This window comes from Mangifera indica, chromosome 13 (assembly GCF_011075055.1).
Source record: "Mangifera indica cultivar Alphonso chromosome 13, CATAS_Mindica_2.1, whole genome shotgun sequence".
Lineage (NCBI taxonomy): Eukaryota > Viridiplantae > Streptophyta > Magnoliopsida > Sapindales > Anacardiaceae > Mangifera > Mangifera indica.
The window spans coordinates 11,903,123-11,930,566 of NC_058149.1; the positions used below are offsets into that span (position 1 = coordinate 11,903,123).

The 27,444-nt window shown below is 34.9% G+C and overlaps 4 protein-coding genes across 10 annotated transcripts; 3 read left to right on the plus strand and 1 right to left on the minus strand.

The window, feature by feature from the left end:
* Positions 1 to 1,597: 1,597 nt before the first annotated feature.
* Positions 1,598 to 4,732, plus strand: LOC123194750 (leucine-rich repeat extensin-like protein 4). The gene has a single exon (XM_044608131.1). It carries the CDS (start codon positions 1,987 to 1,989, stop codon positions 4,210 to 4,212), a length of 2,226 nt encoding a protein of 741 aa, XP_044464066.1. The 5' UTR covers positions 1,598 to 1,986; the 3' UTR covers positions 4,213 to 4,732.
* Positions 4,733 to 10,355: 5,623 nt separating this feature from the next.
* LOC123194891 (probable ADP-ribosylation factor GTPase-activating protein AGD14) lies at positions 10,356 to 17,092 on the minus strand. Of its 6 annotated transcripts, none has more exons than XM_044608388.1 (14): positions 16,809 to 17,092; positions 16,258 to 16,365; positions 15,259 to 15,320; positions 14,973 to 15,060; positions 14,791 to 14,852; positions 14,615 to 14,714; positions 13,993 to 14,451; positions 12,571 to 13,188; positions 12,311 to 12,472; positions 12,124 to 12,225; positions 11,963 to 12,043; positions 11,676 to 11,859; positions 11,535 to 11,580; positions 10,356 to 11,011 (listed from the first exon to the last, which is right to left on the minus strand). In XM_044608388.1, the coding sequence occupies exons 2-14, from the start codon at positions 16,354 to 16,356 to the stop codon at positions 10,873 to 10,875; spliced, it is 2,202 nt and encodes a 733-aa protein (XP_044464323.1). In that variant the 5' UTR covers positions 16,357 to 16,365; positions 16,809 to 17,092; the 3' UTR covers positions 10,356 to 10,872. The 6 variants fall into 6 exon arrangements, with proteins under 6 accessions (XP_044464323.1, XP_044464324.1, XP_044464327.1 ...); XM_044608389.1 differs by having other exon boundaries at positions 11,694 to 11,859; positions 16,809 to 17,091; XM_044608392.1 differs by having other exon boundaries at positions 10,874 to 11,011; positions 11,680 to 11,859.
* A 5,198-nt stretch (positions 17,093 to 22,290) lies between these two features.
* LOC123195152 (protein SODIUM POTASSIUM ROOT DEFECTIVE 2) lies at positions 22,291 to 23,662 on the plus strand. Its single transcript, XM_044608779.1, has 3 exons — positions 22,291 to 22,954; positions 23,048 to 23,123; positions 23,312 to 23,662. The coding sequence occupies exons 1-3, from the start codon at positions 22,754 to 22,756 to the stop codon at positions 23,431 to 23,433; spliced, it is 399 nt and encodes a 132-aa protein (XP_044464714.1). The 5' UTR covers positions 22,291 to 22,753; the 3' UTR covers positions 23,434 to 23,662.
* Positions 23,663 to 25,332: 1,670 nt separating this feature from the next.
* Positions 25,333 to 26,380, plus strand: LOC123194332. Of its 2 annotated transcripts, none has more exons than XM_044607512.1 (2): positions 25,333 to 25,900; positions 26,043 to 26,380. In XM_044607512.1, the coding sequence occupies exon 1, from the start codon at positions 25,449 to 25,451 to the stop codon at positions 25,893 to 25,895; it is 447 nt and encodes a 148-aa protein (XP_044463447.1). In that variant the 5' UTR covers positions 25,333 to 25,448; the 3' UTR covers positions 25,896 to 25,900; positions 26,043 to 26,380. The 2 variants fall into 2 exon arrangements, with proteins under 2 accessions (XP_044463447.1, XP_044463446.1); XM_044607511.1 differs by having other exon boundaries at positions 25,343 to 25,900; positions 26,119 to 26,380.
* The last annotated feature ends 1,064 nt before the right edge of the window (positions 26,381 to 27,444 follow it).

A 27,444-nucleotide genomic window follows, 5' to 3' on the forward strand; every position in this document is an offset into this window, starting at 1 on the left:
TAGTATATACCTTTGAAATCTTTTATAAACAAACAAAATATTATATTATATATTTTATTAATAATAGATTTGATAAAAAAAAATTAAAACACTAAAAATATTTAAGAAAATAAACACAATAATCAATTTCAAGTCAGTTTAGGTTATATCAAATTAACCCAAATGTAAAAAGGTTGGGTTAAAGTAAAAATTTTTAATACCATTATAATTCAATTTGAATTAAAATTAAAAATTTTTAATTTTTAATTTAAATTTGATATAAATACGATTTGGTAATATAAATAATATATTTTAATTAAAAAAATAACAAATGTATTAATTTCCATCTGGTAACACATGGTTATTGATTTGTTTGTCAAGGTAAAACTTCTTTCGTCAACTCAAACATCAATTTCAAGTTGTTGGGTTCTTGCAATATGCAAATCTTTGCTGGTTTGCTGCATATGATTTTGCATAATTTGTGATAATTTAATATTATTAATTAATATGTAGAAATTACGACAAAATAAAATAAGACCAAAACCATTAATTGAAATGGATTTCAAATACTTAAAATATACCTATTTCCGCCACATGTCATTGTCTAAATCGGTGGAGAATATGCTGTTCTCCAAACCCATATTATATATGCTTTATATGAAGTCTACATCACATCGCAATCCAACGGTTCACAACGAAGCAATTTCAAAATGGAGAGTTCCGTCGTCAACGTAAGCGAAAGCGCGTTAACGGTGGTTATCATCAACTGTTCTTTAATCAAGAAAGGGGCATTTTAGTCAATTGAAAATCTGTTAGCGATGAAATGATGCTTGCTTTTGGTGGTGAGCGCTGACGCGGTGCACCTCATGAGAAGTGGGGTCCTTCTTGGGCGCCGACGATCCAGCCGTGTATGACGTGACACGTGGGGCCCAATGACTTTAGAACACTTTTGGTTTGATGTCGTTTTCTTAACATCGGACACTTAGGGGGGAATCGCTGGGGCCCACTCCCCCGTACGCCTAACGGCATTTGAAAATTGTAATATGCAGTATTTATCACAAATACAAATACAAATACAAAGATTTGTAGATGTAACGTGTGCTTTAATTCGATATTCAATATAAATAATAACTCAAGTTAGGTGGCTCCTCATTAATGCAGTAACATTTCTTTTATACTTTTGGTAACGACTTCATTAATTAGAAAATAAATACCAATAAATTAATAGAATAATGAATTATTATAGTATATAAATAAGATTATTATACAATGAACATATTTGTGTAATATAATTTTTTAATTTTTTTTAAAAAAATTATTAATTTTTTAAATAAAAAAGATAAAATGAAATATACTTTTATTTATTTTATATAAAAATAAAATTATAATTTTATTTTTATAATTAACAAAAATTAAATAATAAATAAATATTTGGTTTTTAAAATCCCACCGTTGGGTAGGGACAAGTCTTCTAGCCATTTAATAAATGGAAATTGAAGATTATAAGCTGTAACGACTTCATTAATTAAAAAATAAAGGCTAAGAAATTAATAGAATAATGAATTATTATAATATAAATAGGGATATTGGAAGCCTCAAATTGTGGTGCTAATTGAGAATTTGATTAAAAAAGAATAAAGTCTAGAGAGAGAAATTTACATGAAAAAATAAAATAAGAGAATTAATAACATTGAAGGAGAGAGAATCTAGTGGGTTTTGAGCTGTGATTTAGCTGTCTCTTTATGTATCATTTCTCATACACATATCTCCGAAATCCCTAGAAAAAAACCCCTCACTCATTTCTCCTTCTCTTCTTCATCTTCTTTCTCTCTCATCTCGCCCCCCAGAAAGCTTAATCTTCTTCACGCATTTGCTCAGATCTCAAGGTGAACGTTTTTCTGCGATACCCGTTAATTCTGTTTGCGATCTGAGCTTGGGAAGTAGGAAAAAGGGAGGCCTTAAGAGAGGGAAAAAGTGGCATTTTGTAAATCAGATGTCTCGTGTGAGATGAAGGGGAAGACCCATTTCGATCTTCATTCTTCTTTTCGTTTCTCACTTCTCATTGCCTTCTTAGTCTGCTGTTGCTCTGCTGAGCAGGTGAGCATTACTGGCCATGGAGGACTCACTGATACAGAAGCGCAGTACATCAAGCACCGCCAGCTCCTCTACTATAGAGACGAGTTTGGTGACAGAGGGGAGAGAGTCACTGTTGACCCTTCTCTTGTTTTCGAAAACTCAAGGTTAAGAAATGCTTACATAGCGTTGCAAGCTTGGAAACAAGCTATTCTCTCTGATCCTTCCAATTTTACCTTAAATTGGGTTGGATCTAATGTCTGCAACTACAGTGGAGTCTACTGTGCAGCTGCCCCGGATAATAAGACTATCAAAACTGTCGCCGGCATTGATCTTAACCATGGCGATATCGCTGGCTATTTGCCGGAAGAGTTAGGGCTGCTTTCTGATCTTGCATTGTTTCACATCAACTCCAATAGGTTCTGCGGCACTGTTCCTCACAAGTTCAAAGACCTGAAATTACTCTTTGAGCTGGATCTCAGCAACAACAGATTTGCCGGTAAGTTTCCAAATGTAGTTCTTCAACTGCATCAACTCAAGTTCCTGGATCTCAGATTCAACGAATTTGAAGGCACTGTGCCGAAGGAGCTTTTTGACAAAGATTTGGATGCTATCTTTATCAATAATAATCGTTTCAGATTTGAAATTCCGGACAATTTTGGTAACTCTCCAGTTTCTGTAATTGTCTTGGCCAACAACAAATTTCATGGCTGTGTGCCTTCTAGCCTTGGTAACATGTCGAGGCTCAATGAAATTATCCTCTTGAATAATGGCTTGAGGTCTTGCTTGCCACCGGAGATAGGGAGGCTGAAGAACTTGACGGTGTTTGATGTGGCCTATAATGAGCTTATGGGGCCTTTGCCGGAGACAATTGGAGGAATGGTGAGTCTAGAGCAACTTAATGTGGCTCACAATATGCTTTCTGGAAGCATTCCAGCGAGCATTTGTCGGTTGCCGAATTTGCAGAACTTCACCTTCTCTTACAATTTCTTTACTGGAGAACCGCCGGTTTGCTTGAGTTTACAGTCGTTTGATGATAGGAGGAATTGTTTGCCGTCAAGGCCGGTCCAGAGGTCGGCAGCGCAATGTAAGTCGTTCTTGTCTAAACGTGTGGATTGTTCTTCGTTTAGATGTAAACCTTTTGTTCCCTCTTTGCCACCTCCTCCTCCACCTTCACCACCGTTGCCGGTTCCTTCTCCTCCTGTTGTGGTTCCCTCGTCTCCACCACCACCACCACCTTCGCCTCCTCCCCCTGTTTTCTCACCACCACCTCCACCTCCTCCCCCAGTTTACTCACCTCCACCTCCACCTCCTTCACCAGTTTACTTACCATCACCTCCACCGCCAGTTTACTCACCGCCGCCTCCACCTCCTTCACCTCCACCTCCAGTTTACTTACCACCACCTCCCCCTCCTTCGCCCCCACCTCCAGTTTACTCTCCTCCACCGCCACCTCCCTCACCCCCGCCGCCAGTTTACTCACCGCCACCACCACCTCCTTCACCTTCGCCTCCTCCACCAGTTTATTCATCACCTCCTCCACCGCCACCATCACCAATGCCGTCGCCACCATACTGTGTACGTTCACCACCACCGCCACCACCAAGTTCACCTCCACCTCCATTATTCTCTCCACCACCACCTACCCCTTACGTTCATCTCTCACCACCTCCGCCACAACACTCGCCTCCTCCACCACCGCATTCACCACCACCTCCTATTTATCCATACTTATCACCTCCACCTCCTCCACCTGTCCATTCGCCGCCACCACCATCACCATCTCCTTGCATAGAACCACCTCCACCTCCTTCGCCGCCACCGCCATGTGTTGAATATTCGCCGCCGCCACCACCATCGCCATTGCCACCACCACCAATTCATTACAAGCCACCACCATCACCATCTCCCCCACCCCCACCTGTAGTCTATACTTCACCGCCTCCACCAGTTCATTACAGTTCACCTCCTCCACCAGTTCATTACAGTTCACCTCCCCCACCAGTTCATCACAATTCACCACCACCACCACATTACAATTCACCACCGCCACCAGTTCCATGCGAAAACCCACCACCTCCTACCCCAGTAAATGATGCACCATTGCCGCCAGTGATTGGAGTCTCATACGCTTCACCTCCGCCACCTCCCTTCTATTGATTCTTTTGAGAATTTTGTCCTCTAACCTTTCATCAACAACACAAACATAATTTACAAATGGGTAATTGCGGAGTACGGTTCCGTTTTCCTCTTTTGGTTGGGCAATTCTCGTCGCTCTGTGGAGGAAGAAGAGTAAAAGAGATTGAAATTGGAGATTAAAATAAGTTTTCTGTGCAGTAATTGAAATTACGTGATCCCGAAGAGTTTAAAAAGAAAAGAAAGAATAGAGAGGTAAGAGGACAAAGTCTCTCCATATTTATTTGAATTGTTATGAATATTTGAGTTGTGAAATAAAAATGGCAGAGAAAGAGTTTTAGGTTGCAGAGGAAGTGTATGTATAGGGATGAATTGGTGACCATTACCATCACAGCTTGCAGATTGCTTCGCTGATGTTAGTGATGGTTCTGGTTTGTGAGTTTTTATTGTTATTATCTCATCTTCTTCTTTTCAAGTATCATACTTTTCCGTTCTTTTCCATTTTATAGTATAATCATGAACATTTTACTTGTATTTGAGTTCAGAATTCTTCTCATTTCTTCTTCCTTATTTGTGAACCATATTTGTATATTGATTATTATGGTGTCAATTCAGATAATGGATCTCTGTCAATGTCTTGACATTAAACAATAAATTTCCAGAGCTTATTCCGCGGAAATGTTTATGTAATATTAGTTAGTGTGATGTTGTGGCCTCTGGTTGTTATTGGTTTCTTCCAGGTCCCAAATTTTCGATCGAGGGTTCCTGGTGGGACCTAAATGGCGTCCCTGCCGTGAATGGTGGGGGTAGATCAGTTTGATTAAAAATATTTGGTGGGATTTTTATCATGTGCTCCCACTAATTCTGGTTTTTGAATTCAAACCTGATTGATTAATAATGCCTAGTAGTGTCTACTTCACCCTGACAGAGTCTTCATTGGAATGTGAAAACGTTGATCCTGCTCTGCAATTCTTCATCAAAAGCTTAAAAAGTCTCTTTCAGTTTTATGAGATAAATGCAAGCAGTGGGCTAGTGCTGTTGACTGTTGTTCCTTCTATTATTCAATAGTTCTGTTGTGAAAAGCCTGCAAAGCAAAATCTGGCAGGATTTGTGGAACAGTAAAACTTCCAATTGGGGTGGGTTATCCTGTTTAAAAGAAGAAAAACTTTCACTCAGCGTTTCTTCTTTCTTTCCTGTGTGAAACTTCAGACCCAAGTTCTTCTCTATTGCTCTTTTCTGGGCCTTCATTGAATGTGAGATTGAAAGTCTCTTTCTGTGTCAAAAATTATTCGCTCAAGAGGATAGACCTTCAAGATTTTCATGGAGCCATATTACATAAATTTTTCTAACTTATCCCTCCCTGCAAGTCAGCTTGTTGGTATCTATTAATAAGAGTCAGTTTCCATTCTTAAAAAGCTATTATTCTATTGAGAAATTGGGAGAAAAGTTAGCTTTCATATTCCATTATATATAGTTGGCAATTATAGGGCCATGTGCGTCTCCACAGTATAGTTGCTTTCACTTGAATTTCTTTCTCTCCTTCTGTGAGGAAGAGGTTTAAACTTTCTAGTGTCTTATTCAACTCTTCTCTTTCACTTTATTGTTATTGTATCATTATCATTTAAATAGACAAATTCTGCTTCCCGGTGTTTCTTTTTTAAATAATAGAGAGCTTCAATCCGCCCTTCAAGAAGGGTGAGCTTAGGTTCTTTTCGTACTTTCCTTTTGAAGGCTCATTTACCTTTTTTGGTTTATATAGTTTCTTAAAAAAAAAAAAAAAGAGCGTGAATTCCACCACAAGCTCTTTGATTTTAACATTGAATGTAAGATAAATTGGGGTAAAAAGTTAAGTGGTAAAAAGTAAGACTTGTGACAGAAATGATTGGTAATTCCTAATTTTGTCGACAAAAGCTAGATTGTGCCTATACATCAATAGCGTTATGGGTCACTTTCTCAGCTTCAAATTTTTATTGAATGCCATTAAATTTGCTTTACCTAAGGCAGTTATAAGGTCGGATCATACTGTTGTAATTCATTTGAAATTAAAAAGAAAAAGAAAAAGAAAAAGCAGTAGAAGCCATTTGAAATGAAGATTCTCGTCTACTTGCCCTTTTCTGTTCCTCAAATTAATGATACGCCACACAAAAAGAGCCCTACTTGGATGATATCCACATGGGCTGTTAGGGCTTTTCACATCATTTACAAAAGTTTGTTGACTTCTTTTCAATTACCCAATTGAATTAGGGCTCTACATCCAGCCTGTGAGTAGGTCAAGTTTATTAATACACATCATAAAGGAAGATGCTCAAACTGAACCATCACCATAAAGCAGAAATTTCTCCACCAAAAAGAGAAGATACAGATAAGCTTAAAAAGTGCATACAAATTTGCCACGTGGAATATGGTATTTAAATACTCAAAGAAAGACAATATTAGTTGGGTCGGCTAAATTAGGTAATTAATGTGCTAATTATGTATTAAAGCATAATGAAGTGTTTGTGGGTTTCAATGACTAAACAATAATAATTCATAGTAATTTTGGATTGTAAGACTTCTCTTCAAGTCGAAATCACTCAACATCATGTACAATCATTTGTAATTGAATTTAGTTAAATTTTGGTAGTTTTAAGGCTTATGTGATATCATTACTCCAAAACAATCATGGGTATTCATGTGATAAACCTTGTCAAACTTCTAAGGGAGGAGAGAAGGATGAGAAATTTATTTGTGGAGATAATTGATAGTTTTTTAAATTAGAACTAGGCAGGGGTTTCGCATTAGCCTTCTTTATTTTTAGGCATGTAATGAATATTGAATTATTTTTTTAAAATATAATTATATATATAAATAAATTATACAAACTTATCTGTATAAACTAATATAAAAATGTGTGATTGGATTATATAATTATTATTTTTTTTACTTTTTAAAATCATTCAATTGAATGTTATCGTTCATACAAGTTAGACAAGAATAAAGCTATAGATACTCAATTTCTTTTATCTAAACAACTCATTGGATTGGATGGGAGAGAATGTTGCAATCATAAATTTGATAGAATTGGGTTGGTCTTGATCTTATAAATGTCAGTAAGCTGTGTTATCCAATAGACTAGTATTTTTGACAATAGGCACACACTCTACTGACACAAGGTATGGAATGGATACAAGCAATATTAGATAAAACCATGTGATATATCATTAGCCACCTTTGAAAACCGAAATTATAATTTCAAATTTGTCTTAAATTAAAAAGCAATGTATCCATTTTGATTGGGGGAGCATCCTTAAAAGTGGTTATCAAAGAAGGCATAAACAATATAGTTTTTGTTGATAGGATTTTTCGTGACCAACTAATATTATGCAACATATAGACTAACAAAAGATAAATAACAATAATGATAATCTTAATTGTGAAATACTTCATTTATCTATTGTATATAGAAATTATGTGAACTATTGCATGAGATTTAACATGAATGAATAGAAAAAACAAAAAAACAATTTTAATGTAGTTCAGTTTGTTGTTCGAGAGTCTACATCTATAATTATGTTATTTATTTATGAGAAAATGTTCTGATAAAATTTTTCTAATAATTAAAACTACTATTATAAATCTAAGATCTGTAGTAAGTTTAAAGAGTCTTTTCTTGGATATCTTTACCTTTGGTTAAGACTTTTATATAAATGAGACAAATAAGTAAAGTTACAAGTAGATATTATATCTAAATATTATTAATTCAAGTATGATTTTATTGATTTATTTCTATTTTAACTTGTACAAAAATGAAATAATTACTTTGATTGTATGATAAGAGACAATTGTTTTCCCTTGTAGACACAAGATGAAAAATAAAGATAATCTCTTAAGTACTAACGATTTCTACTATCATGTGAAGTTTTTCTCACTATCTTTAAATGATGAAATTTTTATCTATATTATGCATTGATCTTCCAAGCAGATGACACACTTGATCATTTTCCTTATCACTTGTTGTTAAGTAGTTGTTTATTGAATGCTAATTCCTGTCAATTTGGTTAAAGAAAAGTTTTATCATATAACAACTACCCCAGTTTTAAGAGTATGAGTAGGATTTAAAAAACTTCTCATTTTTTTGTACAAACAATTGACACATGAAGAGTTGGAGTGGACTTACCTGTATAATGATATATCATCCTTACCAAGCAATTAATGGGTAGTGTGCTATCGTAGTGTGTCAATCATGATGGTTCATGTCACTAGAACGTCTTGATAAACTTGTTTTGTATACGCCATTAGATTAATGACGCATGTTATAGGTTTATCTTAAACATTTGGGATTGTAGCCAATCTAGTTTGGATTTACTTATAAAAGTATGATGATGATATCCTTTTTGTCTTAGATTTTTTAAAAAACTTTTGACATTCATTTCTCATTTTACACAATATGCATGTTGAGTCAATCCCTTTGAAACACATTACTAGAAGAGTTATGTATACTCACTATTATAAAGGTGAGTTGTCTAACTTCAATTATATGCATTTCAATTGCTACATAGTTTTTAGGGTTTGTTGATTTTGTTATCCCCATTTGTAGGTTTGAAGTCATCTACATGACATCTTGTTCAACTGACCAGAGATATTTCTTGGGTCTTCGTCTAGAGAGTTAAGTCCCTCAAAGTACACTTAAGGAGGTTACCTTAAGTGTACACTTAAAGTACACTTGGGTCTTTGTTCTAGGATGACAATTGCTTGGAGAGAAACATGCCACTCCAACAAATAATGGCAAGCAATTGATAGAGTTCACAAATTTAAAAAAAGACTACGGGTTGTTGGATGTCTTCCTATAATTACCAAAGGTAGTCTCATATGAACTACCTGTGTCAAAAACAAAGTTTATAATCTCCTTCCTTCTTCCTCTCAATCTCAAATATTCAAGTTAAACCTATACCATATGGGTGACCTTTTAAGGTGCCATAAAAAATTGCACATAGCTTCTCTTACAAGTAACTTATCGATTCTTTTTCACACATGCACATTCTTTCACACAATTAATATCATTTAAGATACATCTTTTGACCCTACTCAGACAAAATACACCAAGCTTGCTAAGTCTTATCCTAAACTTATCATAAAAGCATGACAATTCTCTTTTTATCTTAATCTTTTCACTTTGCTTTGTCGGTCGAACTAAATTGTAATTGTGCCGACACCTGACCACATGAGGAAATAAAATTTCACAATCCACTTTTCCATGCACACATCACATGAATTGCTTAAAACACCATGCTACGAGTATTTCCTACCAAGGACATGCACATAAAACATCCCACTTGTCACATGAAAAAATAAACTCATCTAGTTCTCTTTCCATATGAATTGCTAAGATTGAAACTCTAATGTGAGTGCCCCTATATGAAGCATGTGCATGAAACATCTTATAAGTGCCAACTAGCATAAGCCCTAATGCTTTCACATTTTAAGTTCCCAAGCCAAAGATCATCCAACAATGGCTTCATGAACCCATACCATTGATCACACAACAATGGTACGCCTACTTTTTGTCAAATAGTACTTAAGTATTGTACTAATATTTTTAGCAAGCAATCCCACAACATTAACACAACAATTACTACTTATTTTTTAATTAAAAATTACTTAATCATATGATAATATATTATCATTAGAACCTAAATTGATACTCACTAAAAATACACATAGTTTTATTGTTATAGAAATTTCATAAAACAAAAAAGCAACTGCTTTTCTAGTAAATCATTTATCCTTTTATCTGTATATAAAAAAAAAATAATAATATATATACATCATTTTCATTTTTGCTAATAATAGAACCTATACAATCACTTATAAAATAATTATATATGATAAATTTAATTTGACTTTACACATGGAATAATGATAAAATTTAAAAGTTATAAGTAGGGCAATAATGTTACATTTCCAACCTTCATTGTAGAAGTTAGATTTTAACCTTAGTAATAACATTAAACATAGAGAAACACTCAATTACATAATAACATATTATCATTGAAATCTAAATTAGCACTCACTAGAAGCAATAATAGCATTACTCTTCACCAACCATCTAACAATTGCAGGATAAATCATTTATTATTTGAAAACATTAGAGGTATATAATACAGCAAAAATGAACTCAACAAAGGAAAAGCGCTATAAGACTCATCTCAATCTTGATTAATATTTAGCATTCAAACTGTACTTAGCTGTAATAATTGAACTACGGACTTTTCACAGACTCAAATAACTCGCCACAATAATGAACAGCTGGCAAAATAATACAACATAACAAAAGAAAAATTGTACAATTTCTAAGGGCAACAGGCAGCACATAGAACACTATCAATGTAACATCAAAGATACCAAATACACAACATACTGCATGGACAAAAAAAAAAACCCTTAATTCCCAATGGAGGTTTCTGTACCCCTCCTAAATTAACTCTCTTCCTCTCAATGACTTTTTTTGTGACAGCATCAATCTATTTCCCATGGTGAATATGGACATTTAGCCCTGACCACAGAGTTGAACTTGACAAATTTATCATTGGGTTGGATTATCTAACTACAGTGACGGAACCAAAACTTTCTGCCCAGCAAGTTGACAGATAGCAACAAGACGATGCTTATACTAAAACAGTATTAAAAGAATTTTGTTCTTTGTAATTACCCAAATGGGTTGCCCCCAGTCGAGGAGAAAGGTTGTGGTGTAGCAGGAGCTGAGTATCTACCTGCCAGCTGTTGTTCTGGATTCATAAGGCTGAAACCAGCCCCCTGGCTCCCAAATCCCCCAACTCCTTGCTGCCTGTAAAGGATCATAAAAGAGATTCAATACATATATCATAATCTGCCAACAAATGGTTAAAACAATCTACTTCAGATCCCAAAAAAAATAAGTTACATCTCCTTTAGGTACTACGGTTTATAATTTAGAAATATAAATCATGTAAAAATTTTGTAAAATCTTATTCTGGCAATGCCATAATTATATTATTATTATTATTATTTTTGTTTAGCTAGCACACTTCCCATCAGATCTATGGAAGCCATTGCAATCCAGCCACTTAACAGATCCGGTCTGACCATAAAACAAGAGGTTAAAACTTTGTTAGGAAAATGGAAACCAAGAAACTTAAGGTCAAAACCACCTACCTCCCAAAAAAGGAAAGAAAAACAGATTTAGCCAAGAAAGACTTCAAAACACATAAAAGAGAGCCAGACAAAACCTCAAGCAATTTCACCTTATTAATTTGCTCTATGTGATTCTAGAATTAGCAGATTTCTTAAGAAACATTAAAGACATTTCGACTTGCTAATTGAATATTTACCCGGAAAGTGAGATGTTACTGGGTACTTGTGGCCTCATATACGCCCCTGTAAATTTGTGAAGCACAACTTAGCACAATAAAAGGGCAGGTAATGTATAGACAAAAAAAAGTAAATATATAAAGAAACTAGAAAAACCACACCAACAGAAGTGGTTTTACTTGGAGCTCCATAAGTTGGTGTTTGGGAAGGCATGAAAAATGGTTGAGGTGATGGTTGGGGTGCCATCCAAGCTGTTGATGGGGTACCTAGGCTGGAAGTGCTTAATAAGCCAGGAGGAGGAGACAAATTTGGCAAAGCACCTTGTAAGGATGCCATGGAAGGAAACTGCATCATGAAGAATACAAAACAACAAAATTTTATTAGAAAATACTTTATATAAATATAACAAAAAAGTCAACAGCAATGAACAAGAACAGTTGAAACATACTGTTTGGGCTTGAACTGGTGTTGATTCGCTGTTGGCATCAAATGGGTTCATCGACCTTGACTTCACCAAAGTGGGCATGGGCTGAAACCATGAAATATACATGTATGAGTATCTAGTTGAGCAAAATTATTTATATAATTAACTTTGGTATGCAAAGGTACCACTGCAGTATTATATTGCATTGAGAACCCCATGGCATTAGGTGGACCATTTTGCCACCCAGGAACTGCTTGAAAGGATGAATAAGTTGAAGCAAACAGATCCTGCAATCAAAACAAGATTTATTACAATACATGATCCAGATGTACGGCAAATATATGATTGGTGAAAACTTAAAGGAAATATCACCTCAGGCAGTTCTTTCGTGCCAGTTGACTTAACTTCCACAGGGGAAGGTTGTAAGACACTTCCAGAATTGACCTCTGCAGATTTTGTGACAAATTTAGGTGCTTGAACAGCTGGTGCACTCAGAAGCCCCTGTGAATTCTGAGCATGAGACAAATTCCATGGCTGCCAAGAAGATCAGGAAGCAAAAGTTTGAGCAAATATTGGATTATAATGATATATCATCTACGATTTGAGAAAGAACACAACATTATTGGGCTAACCTGATTGCTTGAAGCTCCATGAACTGGAACTGTAAGTTGTGGTGCAACATTTTGACTAGCAGCAGCAGAAAATAAAGGATGTTGTTGATACTGCATACTAAAGGAATTACCTGCATTCCCAGACAATACATGTGTTGTTCCTGGGGCAGCTGCCAAAGCATTAGCTGAGGGAAATGAAGCAAATCCACTTACTGGTGCAGCTGCAGGGGCAACAGTAATAAAGGGAGAAATCGGTGCTTGCCCCACAGGTGCAACAGGTAAGCTACCACCAACTGGTAATACACCAACATGAGCCACAGATGCAGTTATTGGAGCACCTGCACCACCGGGTATTGAAGATACTTCTAGAGAAAAGATAGATTCCAAAGTATTCAAATTTGGAGCTTGAGATACTCTTGTTTCGGGGACAAAATCAAAAGAGGCCCAATTATTGTCATTGGTTTGACTTGCTGGCTGTGCAACAGATTGAGGTTGAATAGTCTGTTGTGCTTGGGTAGCTGCTGCAGTAGTGGGAGGCTCAGGATCAGCATCAAAATCAATTAAACTTCCAGTACTCTCCAATTTGATTTCAGCCGGATTCTCATTAGCAGATCCCAAGCTGCTGTAAGATGCAGTTCTCTGAAAGTAAAGATCATAATAAGGTAAATCCATGTCTCTTTCTTATCAGTTCTTCCAGAAAATTGGGGAGAGAAAAACAAAAGAAAGTGTAAGAAAAGATGACAAATTCAAATGGACAATTATGCAGATCTCTGGATCAGTAAAAATAAAGGCAAGAAAATGTGAATCCTCAAACACATAGATAAGTCAAAGATAAATACACATTACGTTCTATTGAAATCACACAAGAGTGACACAGAGAGCCACACAGGATTCGTTTGACTTAAACACATCAAATAATAAACAATTAAGGAAGACAATGCTGCATATAAATAAAATTTAATTTTTAATTGTCTGCCCAAGTAATCTGACGATAAGTTTGAAAATTCACTGTCAAAAGAAAAGCTCCCACTATTTGTTGTGCAGAAGGTTCGGTTGAATCTTGCCATATGAGATCACAAAACATTGATTATGACTCAATTAATGCAACATAACAGCTGAAATATGATCAAGTATCATATGGTTAAAAAAAAAAAGTATCATATGGTCGAACCACAAATTGTCACAAAATAACACAGATGACAAGAATCAGTGCTGCACACTTTTTCAAAAGATCACTTCATGTCTAACACATTGCTTAGCTCACTAATTCAGGACGACCTTGATGCCTCAAAGTAATTACGAGTAACTCATGAATAACCATATAGCCAACCACTGGTGGACTGTGGAGCGTTTCTCTACCAAATTGAGATTCAAGAAGTAGGGTTTAAGACATCACTCAACAGACATGAATAAGTGTGCAGCTTAAATTAACAATAGGCCCACCTGTGCATGAGCAGAGCCATCAGCAGCCCTGCCACCATTGACTTTAGGAGGTTCACTTATTCGAAGAGGCAATACATTTTCTCCTAAAATTTCCCTAACTGGACGAGCCATAGGGGGACTAGACGAATCCAGACCTTTTGTTCGTTCAGGTGACCTGCCTTCCAGTTTTGAATCTCCATCAGATATTCTACGATCTTCAAACTTCCGGCCATTTCCAAACCTATCATCTCTGCGCCAATCATTGACAATCTCAGGACGAGGAGGACTACTTCTATAATCACCATACTGCCGACTTTCTTGCTCGTATCCAGGACTTCTTCTCTCATCATAACCATATCTAGAATTCCTATCATCACTTCTTCCACCAGGACTAGACCTGTCACCGTAGCGACGCTCAAAGGTATCTTCATATGGTGGGCTTCGGGATCCTCCTTTCTCATAGAAGTCTTCCTTGTCACCCTACATGACATGCCATTATTCAAACAACAAACAACTACAGGCAAGTCTATCTTACAATAAAAATAACTAAATATGCCAAATTCATTTTCAGATTAATCATGGTTACCACGTGATACCATGTAATATCTTGAAAGAAATCAAAAAGAGAAAATTAGCATCTTACCATCTTTGCCCTCGGAGGCCTGTCATAATTCCTCTCACCACCACTGTATTTTCTATCCACATAAACATGTTTGATGAAATCTCGAAGTCTAGCAACATTACTGCCAATAAATAACTAAATCAGAAATGGGAAATTTTGAATTCTCATAACTAAATAGAATATAAATGTGTGATAACCTGCTATCAGGAGCAGAGTGATGCCGTGGATCCCATTCTTTAAAATAAATTTCTTTGGCACGCTATGTATGCCAGACATATGATTCAAAAATAAGAAAATAGAAGGATTAGCATGGGAACCAGGGGAGGTTTAACTGATCAAAAAATTATGAAGAAGATGAAGAAAAAGAAAGCATGTGTACCTGATTCCCACCTTCCTGAAGAGCACTAACTTCTTGTGAAGTAAATTTAGCCATTGATATTGATTTCACTCTGTGTGTAAACTCCCGACTGGAAATATTTGAAATAGTTTAGGTGGGAAAACAGTTAATTTAACTCTCTCACTCTCTCCCCCCATAGACACACTGATGTATATGTACATTTCGAGGGAACCTTTTTTTTCTTTACTTTGACTGGTGTATATAAAGGAAACGTATGAACAGAAAAACTTAAAATCTGAATGGAATGAAAAGCACAGTCCAAACTTACTGTATTCCACTGCAAGTGGTGCAAACAAATGTCCAGAAATTTGTGCAAACATACTGTGGTCCCTGCTTGGCAGAAATATAAGTTAGCAATATTATAGAAGGTCACACAATTAGCTTCTTCTAGGAAGAATAGTTGTACACACTCGGATTATGTGATATTACAATTATAGTAAATGTACAATTGAAATTTGAGATATAAGGAGCACACAGAATAATCACCCAGTGGATACATCCTATCTACATAAGAAATCCCCAAGAAAACACTTAATAATGATTTAGTTTCATTTGTCAAAATTTGAACTGTGAGATTGCAATGGTATTATTCATGGAGTTTGGAGTCCGAACTTTGCTTATTATCCTGTGTCTGCACCACTAGTTGGGTTTTAAGAGTTCATATGATGACTTGAAAACCATCAGATTGCAAGACACAAACACTTCAGAAAGGACAAAGTAAATAAACTTATGGATATTATTTTATTTCTCTAATTTAAAAAAAAAAAAAAAGTATATTTTGTATGACTATTTCATTGTTGCTCAGAATTCATAGTCTACCACACACCAATATAATTTAATAGCATTTTATCCTATTTTTAAGTGTCAGTCTACATAAACCCAAGTTGATAAGTATTTAAGATTGCAAAAATCCCTTGGTACATTTCCCTCAAAAACATAGTGTCCCCGTGTTAAGTCTAAATAAGTTACAACATAATTCCTCATTATCAGCTAATAACTTCACTCATTCATTGCACCCAATTGTTCCATGTTGTAACTTTCATAAAACATTTGGAGTAATTAATAAAGCATTACTTTACTTTAATTTACTTCTAAAGCAACCTATCAAATCTAACCAAATGAAATTAACTCAATCCTTGCACCACTATTATTTAAGCACCACCTAATTCCGTATATATCCTAATGCCTACAATGATACAATCATAAAATGTACGAATCCAGCACTTAATTTAATTATGCAAAAACAAGGATGCAATAGGAGACATACCAGACTGTTACAATTAATACATCTGCGATTATCAGGAAGTTTAAGGAGACCCCGAATTATCCGCTCGTTTTTCTCCTCTTCCTTCACTCGATTCGCCATTCCAGCTTCCTGTGAATTAAAACCAATGCTATAAATGATGGAGTGGAATTTTCTCCAAATTGACTTACAAAAGAAAAAAGACTCGGTGTACTAAAATTTTATGCAAAACGACATCCAATCACTGAACAAATTGCCGAACAATCCAATATCCTATTGCTCGACAGAATCACCAAGTAAAGAATATTTTATAGTGCTCTCATCTCAAAAAAGATGCAAAGACATTGTTTAACATAGAATATAAGAAATGAACAAACATAACCTGAAAAAAAAATAATAATAATAAAACAAAACAAAATTATTTTTCTTTCATGGAAAACACAGTCCCCGCTTAAAAAAAAGGGAGCATAAATTAAAGAAAACGCTTGACAAAATTGGACGTTACAGACTAACGGATCTACACAATCAAAGCTCATGAAAGTGGAGTAAGGCGAGGAGAGAAGAAGAAAACGAACCTATATTGGAAGGTGCAACTGCAAAGGGAAAAAAGTTGGTCTAATTTAGGGTGCTTCTTTTGAGCTGGTGATGATTGTTCCTGATAGAGATCCGCAACTTAGAGTTACTTTGGTCCAATAAATAAAGTGCAGTAGACACACAGAGAGAGAGAAAGGAGTTGCAGATCTTTCAAGGTTTGGAAACCATGGCTCTGTTTTTGCACAGCTACGAGAAAAACCAAAGTCTGATTTTCCTAAGAAGAAAGAGAGAGAAAATGTTTTTTTTTTTTCCTCTCTAAAGAGAGAATATATAAAAGTATAAAGAGAAAAATGATTTACACTGTATTTTCGGCTACTGCTTGCTGTTACAAATACCGTTCTGTGTCCTTTCTTTGACCCTATTCAATTCAATTTACTCGAAAAACTTTCGTTGGATAATTAACGAAGGCTAGAGGATTTTTTCCCACGCAGAAGTTTTAATGCTGAATACAAACTTGTGACGTTTTGAAATTTTAAATTTTAACGGCAGTAATAATAAAATTATAATTTTATTAATAATATTTAAAAATATATAATTTTATTTTTTTATAAATTTAAACCATTTATATTTTACTTTAATTTTAATTTTAAAAATAAATTTTCGTTTAAAATTTTAAAATTTATTTTTTTATTTAGCAACGATAGCTATCATCGTATTTATCGTTAACTCATTATCTTCCTTTTCAATAAATAACATTAACTAAGATAAAAAATTTCTAATTTTATATAGATAATATTATTATTTTTTCACTATCGATTTTGTTTTCATTTTCTATTTTTTAAATGAGTCTAAATTTTTGTATAAACTTTAACAAATGGATAGGTAGAACTTAGACATTAACCTTTTGTTTGTTGAAAAAGTCCATTTGTATGTAAGTTGCACTTTCACATGTGTATATGATCATATCATTGTCTTATGAATGAAAAAAATCATAAATTAAAATATAAGAATATATTAAGTATAACATGAAATTTGAAAAATAATAATTTGAAAAGAAATATAGAAAGGGTTGGGCTCTCATGGTTGAACTCTAACCCAAAAATATTTGACATGGCTCATATTGATACAATACAAAAAATAGATCGGTTTGATACGATTCATTAAAACATATTAAATAATTAAAAATTAAAAAAATATAAATTTATTGAGTTGATCAACAAAACATATGAACCGACTTACAATGCTCATAAGGGTATAACCTTAGGGTTTTGGGCAATATTTCAAACTACAAATTTTTATCAGTTCAACCCAACATATAAGGTCCAATGACTTATATGAGAATCGCATTGATATGGCTCAGACTAATCTACCGCCAGCTCAGCCAAAATAGCACAAGTTTGAAAGAAAAGTGGATGCATCCCAAACATCATGATGTTCCCAGGCATAAGTCTACACTTTCAATAATTATAGACATGGGTTTAGTAAGGATGATATAATTTTTCTTTAAATTTAGTGACTTAGCATGTTTTAAAGTTATTTATGTTCATTACGGTCATGATATTGTGTATTGTAATCAGTTTATGGTTTCTAACTTTTTTTTTTTATAGAGATATAATTATTTTTAAAAAATTTTTAAAAAATTAATATTATTCTTTCAATAAGTATGATATTGCATAATTATAAATTAATTTTGAAAATATAATATTTTTTTAAAAATATTATTATCATATTTAATCGAAACAATTATTTAATTATTGGAAACGAACTTCAACGGCCAGGCTGGTTGACGTTTAGTGGGCTCGTTTTGGGCTCCGACCATCAGTTTAAGGAGTGGCTACGTATTTGCTTGAAGCCGTCATACAACGTGGGACCCAATAGGAAGTGCTGAGCTGGCAAAAGCGTAACGAAAAAAGACAAACGGGAGAGGAATTGGTTCTCGCTCGTTTTCGACGGGGAGTGGGAGTGTCCTTGCAGATTTCAAATCAAGTGTCAGACTGAGCGCTTGCCTCTGAGGAGCTTGTTTTGGCTCCAAACATGAGTTCTCCTTGGCACATGTTATAATTCTTCGAGGCCTTCTAATCATTATATCCTTGCAACAGTGAAAAAGGATTGGAAAATATCGGTAGGTTTTCCAACTTGTGCATTCCCAAATTATAAAATGTTGGCGGTGGAAAGCAATTCACTGCTTCGTGGGACGTAATGTAGGGAGAGCCTTATCCATCCAGCTCTTGAAAGTTATCTGACAAATCTTCCTTTGCAGTCTCCAGTTCCAGTCAGTAAGCCGGACGGTTGCAAGGGATTTATCTTTCTCAATTAAGCCCCATATCTCCAACCATGCTAGTGGAATATATTGCCAGTTGCCTCTTCAGCCTCCTTTACAGATTCTGTTGGCTCCTATCCCTGTAATTGCTCACAGGTAATTAATAAACTCCCTATCAACTTTCCCTTGCAGACACATTCCTTTTACGGGCAGAATGTATATAAGAAGCATTGCATAGGTCCTGAACTACCGATCTATAGAAGATTGTATATACACTATTACGAGAATCAAATTCTTTGGAAGAATTGTGCATTTGGTAAGTTGAGGCCGCTACAACTTTACTACAATTCAGCACCAAACTGAGAATATATCATCATATGATTGAATGTTATTTTATCTTTAATTCAAAAATCCTTAATCACATGATAACATATCAACTATGTAAATGAATTATATACCGAAAATAGGTATATATAATTTTATTATTTATATTATGCATAAATTTAATTATTATTTTTTTAGGGTACTATTCCATTTTGTGCATACATAGAATATTGAGCATGTTTAATTATCTCCCATGTATAATTTAGAGGATTCACACATTAAGAGTTTCATATTTGAAAACAATTATAATTTAAAAGAAAACCTTGAAAAAATATTCAAACTTCTTGATTAACTTCATTAAGCTTTACTAATTGTACTCAAACAAGCTATCCCGCTAATTGGAATGCATAATATAGTTGCAAAATATAACATTAAATATTAAACTTATGAGTATGATTTAAGGATAAATATGTTATTTTATATTTATATATGATTATTATAAATATGATATGGGTCAGACTTGATTTAAGTATAAATATTAAATTTTTAAGTTGATGAACAACTCTGTATGAAAGGTATATGTCAATTTATCTAATGTTACATTAACTAAAAGGATAATGTTTCATGTAAAAATTTTTAAAAGAGATGTACAACATACTTATCATATATGTCTGTATAATTAATTTTTAGATGAAAACTTATACAAGACATGTTATCCGATTTTTAGGGATTTTATCCCACATATTAACTTCGTTCTTATTTGTTTAAGAGAGAAATTTGAATTAAGATTTGAGATGATTGTCAATAACTTTGATGATATTCTTCAGTGAAAAGGAGAAGAAATCAAGTAACATTGAATCGTTCAAGGGGAATCCAAATAAGCAAGTTAACTTGATTTATACATTGTGTACATTGTAATAATATTTGATCACTTGACCACCCAAGCTTCATCTGTTAGGTGTGTAGCTCAAAATTTGAACCATTGAAGAGGGTTTGTAGGAAACATAGCGTAGAATGCAAGAGAGGAGTAGTCTGAGAAAAGAGAGCCCTTTACGATCCAAAGTAGGACAATCTCCTGTTTTGATGGGCTGTCAAACACATTCCTAATCGAATGAAACATTTGCAAGCTATGCTTTTGCTTGTTGCCTTCTTCCACATAAAAACTCATGTGACCTACACCTGCCCAACATGACTTTGTTCCCATCTTTTCTCTTGAAATTCGTCTCTCTCCTCTCTTAAAAAGGAACCACCAATCACATGGACCAACCTGTAGAGAATAGGCCCATTTAATTTGAATAAAGAAATTATAATTTTATTCCATCCTTCAATCATTCATAGCTGCTCTCTTCTCATGTCCACCAATAATTCTAGGCCTTCTGTGTCATTCCCACATTTATATAAAAGAACACGATCGGTCTGTCACAGCTGCCACTCTCAGAGTGTCTTTGAAATATTATTCCTTCCAGCGCGTCACACTTGCTAAAAAAATTAATTACATTAACAAAATACTTTGTAATTAAACCCCTTTGGTTGATTACATTTACGGTTGGATTCGAGCTGAGTCGAGCTCAGCTAGCAGTCAGCTCAAGTTCGGCTCGGTTCATATATGAGCGGCTCGAGGTCGGCTCGAGCTCGACTCAAGCTCAGCTCGTTTTGGGCTCGTGTTCGGCTCAGCTCGTTTCAGGCTCGCGTTCGGTTTGGTTCGTTTTTTCTTATCAAAACGACGTCGTTTTTAATATATATTAATCAAAACGACGTCGTTTTGTGTAAAAAATAAAAAAAAATCTACCGAGCCAACTTGAGCTCGATTTCAGGCTCGAACCGAGTCGAGCTAAGCTGGGCTCGGATCCAGCCCTAATTACATTGAAACTGATATATTATTCGCCTACGTAGCAAAGAAACAAAAATGTAAAAATGTGGATTAAAATACGGAAACGAAAATATTGAAACTTATTGTCTCAAATAATAAAAAATAAAAATATAGAAACACATATAAATATAAAAAATAAAAGAGTTGTTTTTTTATTTTATAAATAGCAAATTTTATAATAAAAATATATCAATATGTATTTCTTTATAAAAAAGTATAATATTTTTTAGCAATAATAAAATGTGTACTCAATCAGTTTAGTCTCTCAAATGACAAGTAAATAAACAATGAATAACAAATATAAAAAAGTTAATTTTTCAAATATCAAAGAACAGCTAAAACTGTTGGAGAAGTCAAAGATAAAGAGGAGATGAGTTTTAATATATCAAAGAATAGAGAAGCTTTAGAAGCTGAAGAAATGAGAAGATAAAATTAGAGTTGAGGTTTGAAATTGCGAAAAAGCTTAAAACATAGAATTGATTTTTAATTGATTAAAAATAAGGAAAACTAAGGCATTTCATTTCTTGACACGTGTTTCAGTTTTATTTATATTTTGAAACACTTCCGAAATGTTTCGTACTAGTTTCAAAGCATTTTTGAAAGAGTAATACTATGTGTATCTATTTTGGATACACAAATATATACGTACTCATATATGTCATCATATGATTAGATATTGTTTTATTCTTAATTTAAAATCATCCAATCACATAATGATACATATAAATATGTATATATTTGTGTATTCAAAATGGGTACACATAGTTTTATTGTTTCTGAAAACGCGTATCCTAGTTATTCCCATATGCATGCTTTGCGACGCCTTGCCACATATGACTAATAGATGTGAACGAAGAAAGTTAAGGGGCGATCAGTAAAGACTGTAAAATATAAATAACAGAAAGCACTTAATTAATGTAACTTCAAATATAATTTAACATGGAGATCGACAAGGAATAGCATTAAATATTACTAACAATTCAAAATGTGCCTGTATGATAAAAAGATGCTTATCCAGATCCATCTATAAATATATAGATTCCTTCTCCTTCATTTAGGACTCAGTCTATTATCTCACATGGCATAAAGTTTGATGGTTCTAATTTCTCCACCTGTGGATGTTTCTTTGATGACTAGATAACAGAAGTCATATGAGATGTTCACTCCTCTTCCAATTTCTCTCACATGAAATTCCTCCTTTGAAGCTTTTACAGAAGTTAAGGTGTTCATCACATGGCAAAATCTACTTGTGATTACAGTTAACACTGATGTCTTTTTGGATTGCTTGTTCCGTAGCCCAATATTTTTGACCAGCTGATCTATATATAAAAATAGGTGTTGTCCTCTCTTTTCTTCTTCATATTCTTGAAGCTTTCATAGGGTTCTGTATCATTTTTGTTTCCCAATAAAATTTGACCATATTAGCTTCTCTCTCCCCAATTTATAATGCATCATACAGAATAGTTTGCTATAGATATTGGTTTCTTTCGTCAACACTTTTTATTCCGGTAAATCTTTAGAGATTTGGTAGCATGGGGAAGCTCAGTTTGGGCAAGATGTTGGATTGTCTCTGTCTTAATAAAAGTTCATGTTCTTGTTTCTGCCTCAACACCTTGGAGAGTGAAGATGAATTTGACAAGAAACCACTCATCGTGAATGAAGGAGCCCAGTTGCTGAGGTTAAAAGATGTTGTTTCCAGAAACCAGACACTGGCGTTTCAATTGAAGCCCAAGGTAAGCAAACTCTTTACTCTTGGAAAATTAAATGAACTCAGAAAGGAGTTTATTTGATGTTTCATTGCTGGATCATATAATACATGCATGCAGATGGTGGTGCTGAGGGTCTCCATGCACTGCAATGGATGTAAGAGAAAAGTTGAGAAACATATATCTAATTTGGACGGTACATATCTTTAACCAGAGCTTGAAGATGATACTAAGCATATGGCAGAGCTTGCTGCATGCATATTTATTGTTCTTATTCATCTAATTTTCCACAATAATCAATGATCCCTTTGAAGTTTGAATATATATTTGCTAAAAGGCTAAATGTAATCGTCTGTGTGTGTTTGATTTGTGGCTTGAAATTAGGGGTGACATCGTACAAAGTAGACCTGGAAAGTAAGAGGGTGGTGGTGATTGGGGACATAATTCCTTGTGAAGTGCTAGAGAGTGTCTCCAAAGTCAAAAATGCTGAGATTTGGATTTCTTAAGCTTTATGATGATTCCAGCAGGCGCACATGCCATCCAAAATCATTTTCAAAAATATGTATACTTTTTCTATAATTTATAAGCAATTATCATGATATACTGTAGGTGTCATTTTCCGAGAAATCGGTTGTACTCTTGTGCAGATGAAATTTAAAGATTTCTGCATTGATCATATATAGGAAGTTTAAGCCTTCCAAATTCCAATATATAGCAACCTTATCATTCTTTATCAGGTTCCTGCTATGTACTCATCTGAACTATATAATGATATGAAAACTACACATCTGAAACCGGAAGCTCGCAAGAAAAGTTTCACTAATTTGACACTTTCCCTTCTTCAAAATAAACAGCAGATATTTGACTTACCATTCTACCAGTGAGATAATTGAGAAGAAAACATGCTGCTGAAGATGCTAACAACTGATCTACCAAGTACAGGACGGATCGGAATAAAGTGATTTGGCCATCGGATATCATCACAGCCACCACAGGAGCATGTGTCACCGCCGTAGCAAAATATTCTAAAATCAATGAAAGATGCGATGGGAGTTACTTTAGGAGCCCAATATTTTCAGTACTCGAGCCTGAACCCAATATTCTGAGTTCGGGGCCCAAAATCTTCAGTACGCGAAGACTCAGCAAAATAATCTAGGTTCCAGAATAAGAAACCCTAGCATCAAACGCTGAATAATTTCATTTCATTAAATATATTCCTGTCAAACATCATCTTCTTAACTAAAAGAAGCAGTGGATGTCTATATTTGTGCATGTCCCATGAGACATTAATAATATGTCCCATAAAAATTGGTAAATAAGGGTTGTATATGTGTTTCTAAATAACTAAAGTTGTTAATTAAATATCTAAATTTATTTTAGATTTGTTTAAAGAATTAATATTTTATCAAAATTTTTCAATGAAATTACAAGGCATTGTTTTGACAAAAAAATATTGAAACTTGAGCATTGGAGTAATATCTATTTTTCTTGTGGTTTTTTTTGGGGTCTTGACTCAGATCTTGTATTTGAAAAAAAAAAAGACAAAAAGCAGTGCAAATTAAGTTCACAAAAGCATACATCATATCAGAAGAAAAGCTGGGTATGACGCACATGGATCTTCTGTGTATACTCTCGAGTCTCGACGAAACTAGGTGAGGTGACCATGTTGGCGATCCACGAAGAGAAACTGACGGACACCATATTGCGGAGATTGTGAGAAACACAGAGAAGAGAAATGGCAGCAACAAGCGACTGCGAGATGAGAATCTAAAGCTCAAAACTTTTAATCTCATACTTTTTTTCACAGGTTGGAGAGTAAGTTAATGTGAATATGAGTGTTGGAAGAGCAACACCCAGAAGAAGAAAACAAAACCACGAAAGACTCAATCTTAAAAGAGAGTACCGGCACAATCCTAATTAAGAGTCTGAAAAAGGTCTCTAAACGATCCAGAGATTTGGAGAGTTGGGTGTCGTTTACTCCACATCTTCTTATCGTAGCGGAGGCACATTATGTTAGCTGTCTTAGAGATTGCAAAATCCAAGTTTGGAGCTTCACATTCCCATGGCAGACACTACTTTTCTGACAAGAAGGATTTCAACCATTCCCAAGAGAAGCTCATTTTTTTTGTTCGCAAGACTAGCAAGCAGTCAACAGCACAAGGAATGTGTATCTTGCATTGCTTATTACCATGCTGAGGGGCTTTTGTATACTGGCTCATATGACAGAAAGTTATGGCTCGGAGGGTTTTAGTCCAAAATGACTAAATTGTTTTAGCTCTAAAACTAGTTATTTTGGACTCAACGGAGATGATATAAGGCTAATTTGGCCCAACTAATGGTTGTAGTCATAGACCGGAGAGCCCAGTGGCGTCCATGAGAGAGTCATAACTTGCGCGCACAATATCTTCTTTATTCCACGCATATTCTTCTTCTTCCCAAGTCAACAACCAAAATTCAAACTGTCACAGTTATACAATATTCTCACGTAACTGAACAAGATTTTTTTCGAGAAAACACAACAATGGCCAAAGCTCTGTTGTTCTTCTCTCTCCTCCTCATCTCAACGCTTCTCTCGTATTCGAGCCCCGATCCTCCTACCCTCGCCCATGCCGAGTTAACGAACTACGGCTTCCCGATCGGGCTGCTTCCCTCATCGGTGCAAACCTACTCTTTGAACCAGACTTCCGGCGAGTTCTCCGTGCAGCTTGTTGGTGTATGTAAATTAACGCTCCCTCCAGACAACTATTTGGCTACCTACTCTAGTAAAATTAAGGGGAAGATCGAGCAAGGTCGGATCGCGAAGCTGGATGGTATTCGGGTCAGGGCTTTCTTCAAGTGGTGGTCCATCACAGGGATCCGGTCCAGTGGGGATAATTTGGTGTTTGAAGTTGGAATGGCCTCTGCCAAGTTTCCTAGTAAAAATTTTGACGAGAGTCCTGACTGTGACGGCCAGAAATCAGCCTCTTAATCTAGGTTAGGGTTTCTAAAAATTCTTTTCTAAGTGGTTTTATTTAACGAATTACCAACTTATTTGTTAGTTTCTGAGTCACTTACTGTGGGTTGCCATTTTCTGTTTTACACTGCTTCATTGATACTTGTGTATAATCTTACTCAGGAATGTTCATTGTTGATTGGATGAATGGGATCAAAACTTACTATGCAAATTTATTCGTCTTCTTCTTTCTTTGCAGAGCTTCCCATCTACTGAAGAAATTATGTTAAAGAGTCTTGGCATATGAAAGTAATAAACCGTGGAAAACTCACTTATTTTTTTGTATGCATTTAACTATTTAATGAGTCTCTTTTGTGTTGGATAGGAAAAGGCTGCCCTTTTCTATATGATATGTATGAGCTGTAAAATATATCTACAGGATGGTTATGACCTGGTGCACCAACTGAATAATTTATTTTTCTGTAATGGTTTACAGTGATATATATTTTGGGTATATGTAATAATATCTAATTATATAATAACATATCATCTATTCATTATATATGGTAAATGTGTGCACGTAATATGGGTTGACTCTTTATTGCAATTGGAACGCAATAAAGATATATAAAATACTTCAAAAGAAAACAGAATATGAAGTCAATGCCGATTGTGCTTGCAATTGGGGCCTACGATGCAGGCAAGTCTTCTCAAACTTGTTTAAGCAATAACTCAACGTGTTATGGTCAGGATGAAGAAAGTTCACCGGGCAACAATGGTGCGCGCTCGGGGCTTGCGGGCAACAATCATAAACAAGGCAACAAAGCCATAAATAGCACCAAGTAAATAGCATGACATAAGTATATACAGGCGAACTTTCTTCCAACACATGCAAAACCCGGCAAGCCCACTCAGGCTTCTTGTCTCGATCCAGTTTGCGGGAATTGCTTGTAACTTCAGCCAACCAGCCTTGTTTCATGTAGATAAAACATCGCTCTATTATACCTGTATGATCCGCTACCAAATAACTCAGATAGGTTCATATGTCTGATCAATGTGTGCCACAGTTTGCGCAGCCCCTACTTCGCAGAATAATCTGTCTTGGCCCAAGTCAACTCTATAGCAACTGTATGTTTCCATTAAATTCCTTATATTTGATTTAAATCTAGAATTATTTCATGAAATAGTGATAGAAATTATAAGCTCTTAACTTTACTGATTGAGTCGGAAAAGTATTGTACTTCTACCGTGTGGTTTGAAACATATTCAGCTTTGCATTCAAAAAGCATGGTGCTCTGCGAGAAGATTCTATTGGCCGTCTAGTTAAATGTTAAACCAACACGGAACAAGTTTCCCGGCAGGTGAAGTACACGTTATCGAACCAAAGAAGCAGTTTAGTGGCAAAACTGAGCGCGGGTTCAAATTTTATCTTATGATATATCGAAATCAAATTTTTAATTTATCTTATTTAATAATTATGAAATCAATCATTAGATTCAAAGCTTGTTATATCCGATATGATTAATTTAATCCCAAAAGAATACTCCGACTCATATAAAGTTTTTCGTTATATATATATATATAT

Coding starts and splice junctions, on each gene's coding strand:
- LOC123194750 (XM_044608131.1), top strand. CDS start 1,987: ATGAAGGGGAAGACCCATTTCGATCTTCATTCTTCTTTTCGTTTCTCA.
- LOC123194332 (XM_044607512.1), top strand. CDS start 25,449: ATGGCCAAAGCTCTGTTGTTCTTCTCTCTCCTCCTCATCTCAACGCTT.
- LOC123194891 (XM_044608388.1), bottom strand. CDS start 16,356: ATGGCGAATCGAGTGAAGGAAGAGGAGAAAAACGAGCGGATAATTCGG. Junction 12,226..12,310: donor GCACGAAAGAACTGCCTGAG/GTGATATTTCCT, acceptor TTTTGATTGCAG/GATCTGTTTGCTTCAACTTA. Junction 11,581..11,675: donor AAGTAAAACCACTTCTGTTG/GTGTGGTTTTTC, acceptor ACAAATTTACAG/GGGCGTATATGAGGCCACAA.
- LOC123195152 (XM_044608779.1), top strand. CDS start 22,754: ATGGGGAAGCTCAGTTTGGGCAAGATGTTGGATTGTCTCTGTCTTAAT. Junction 22,955..23,047: donor CGTTTCAATTGAAGCCCAAG/GTAAGCAAACTC, acceptor ACATGCATGCAG/ATGGTGGTGCTGAGGGTCTC. Junction 23,124..23,311: donor ACATATATCTAATTTGGACG/GTACATATCTTT, acceptor GCTTGAAATTAG/GGGTGACATCGTACAAAGTA.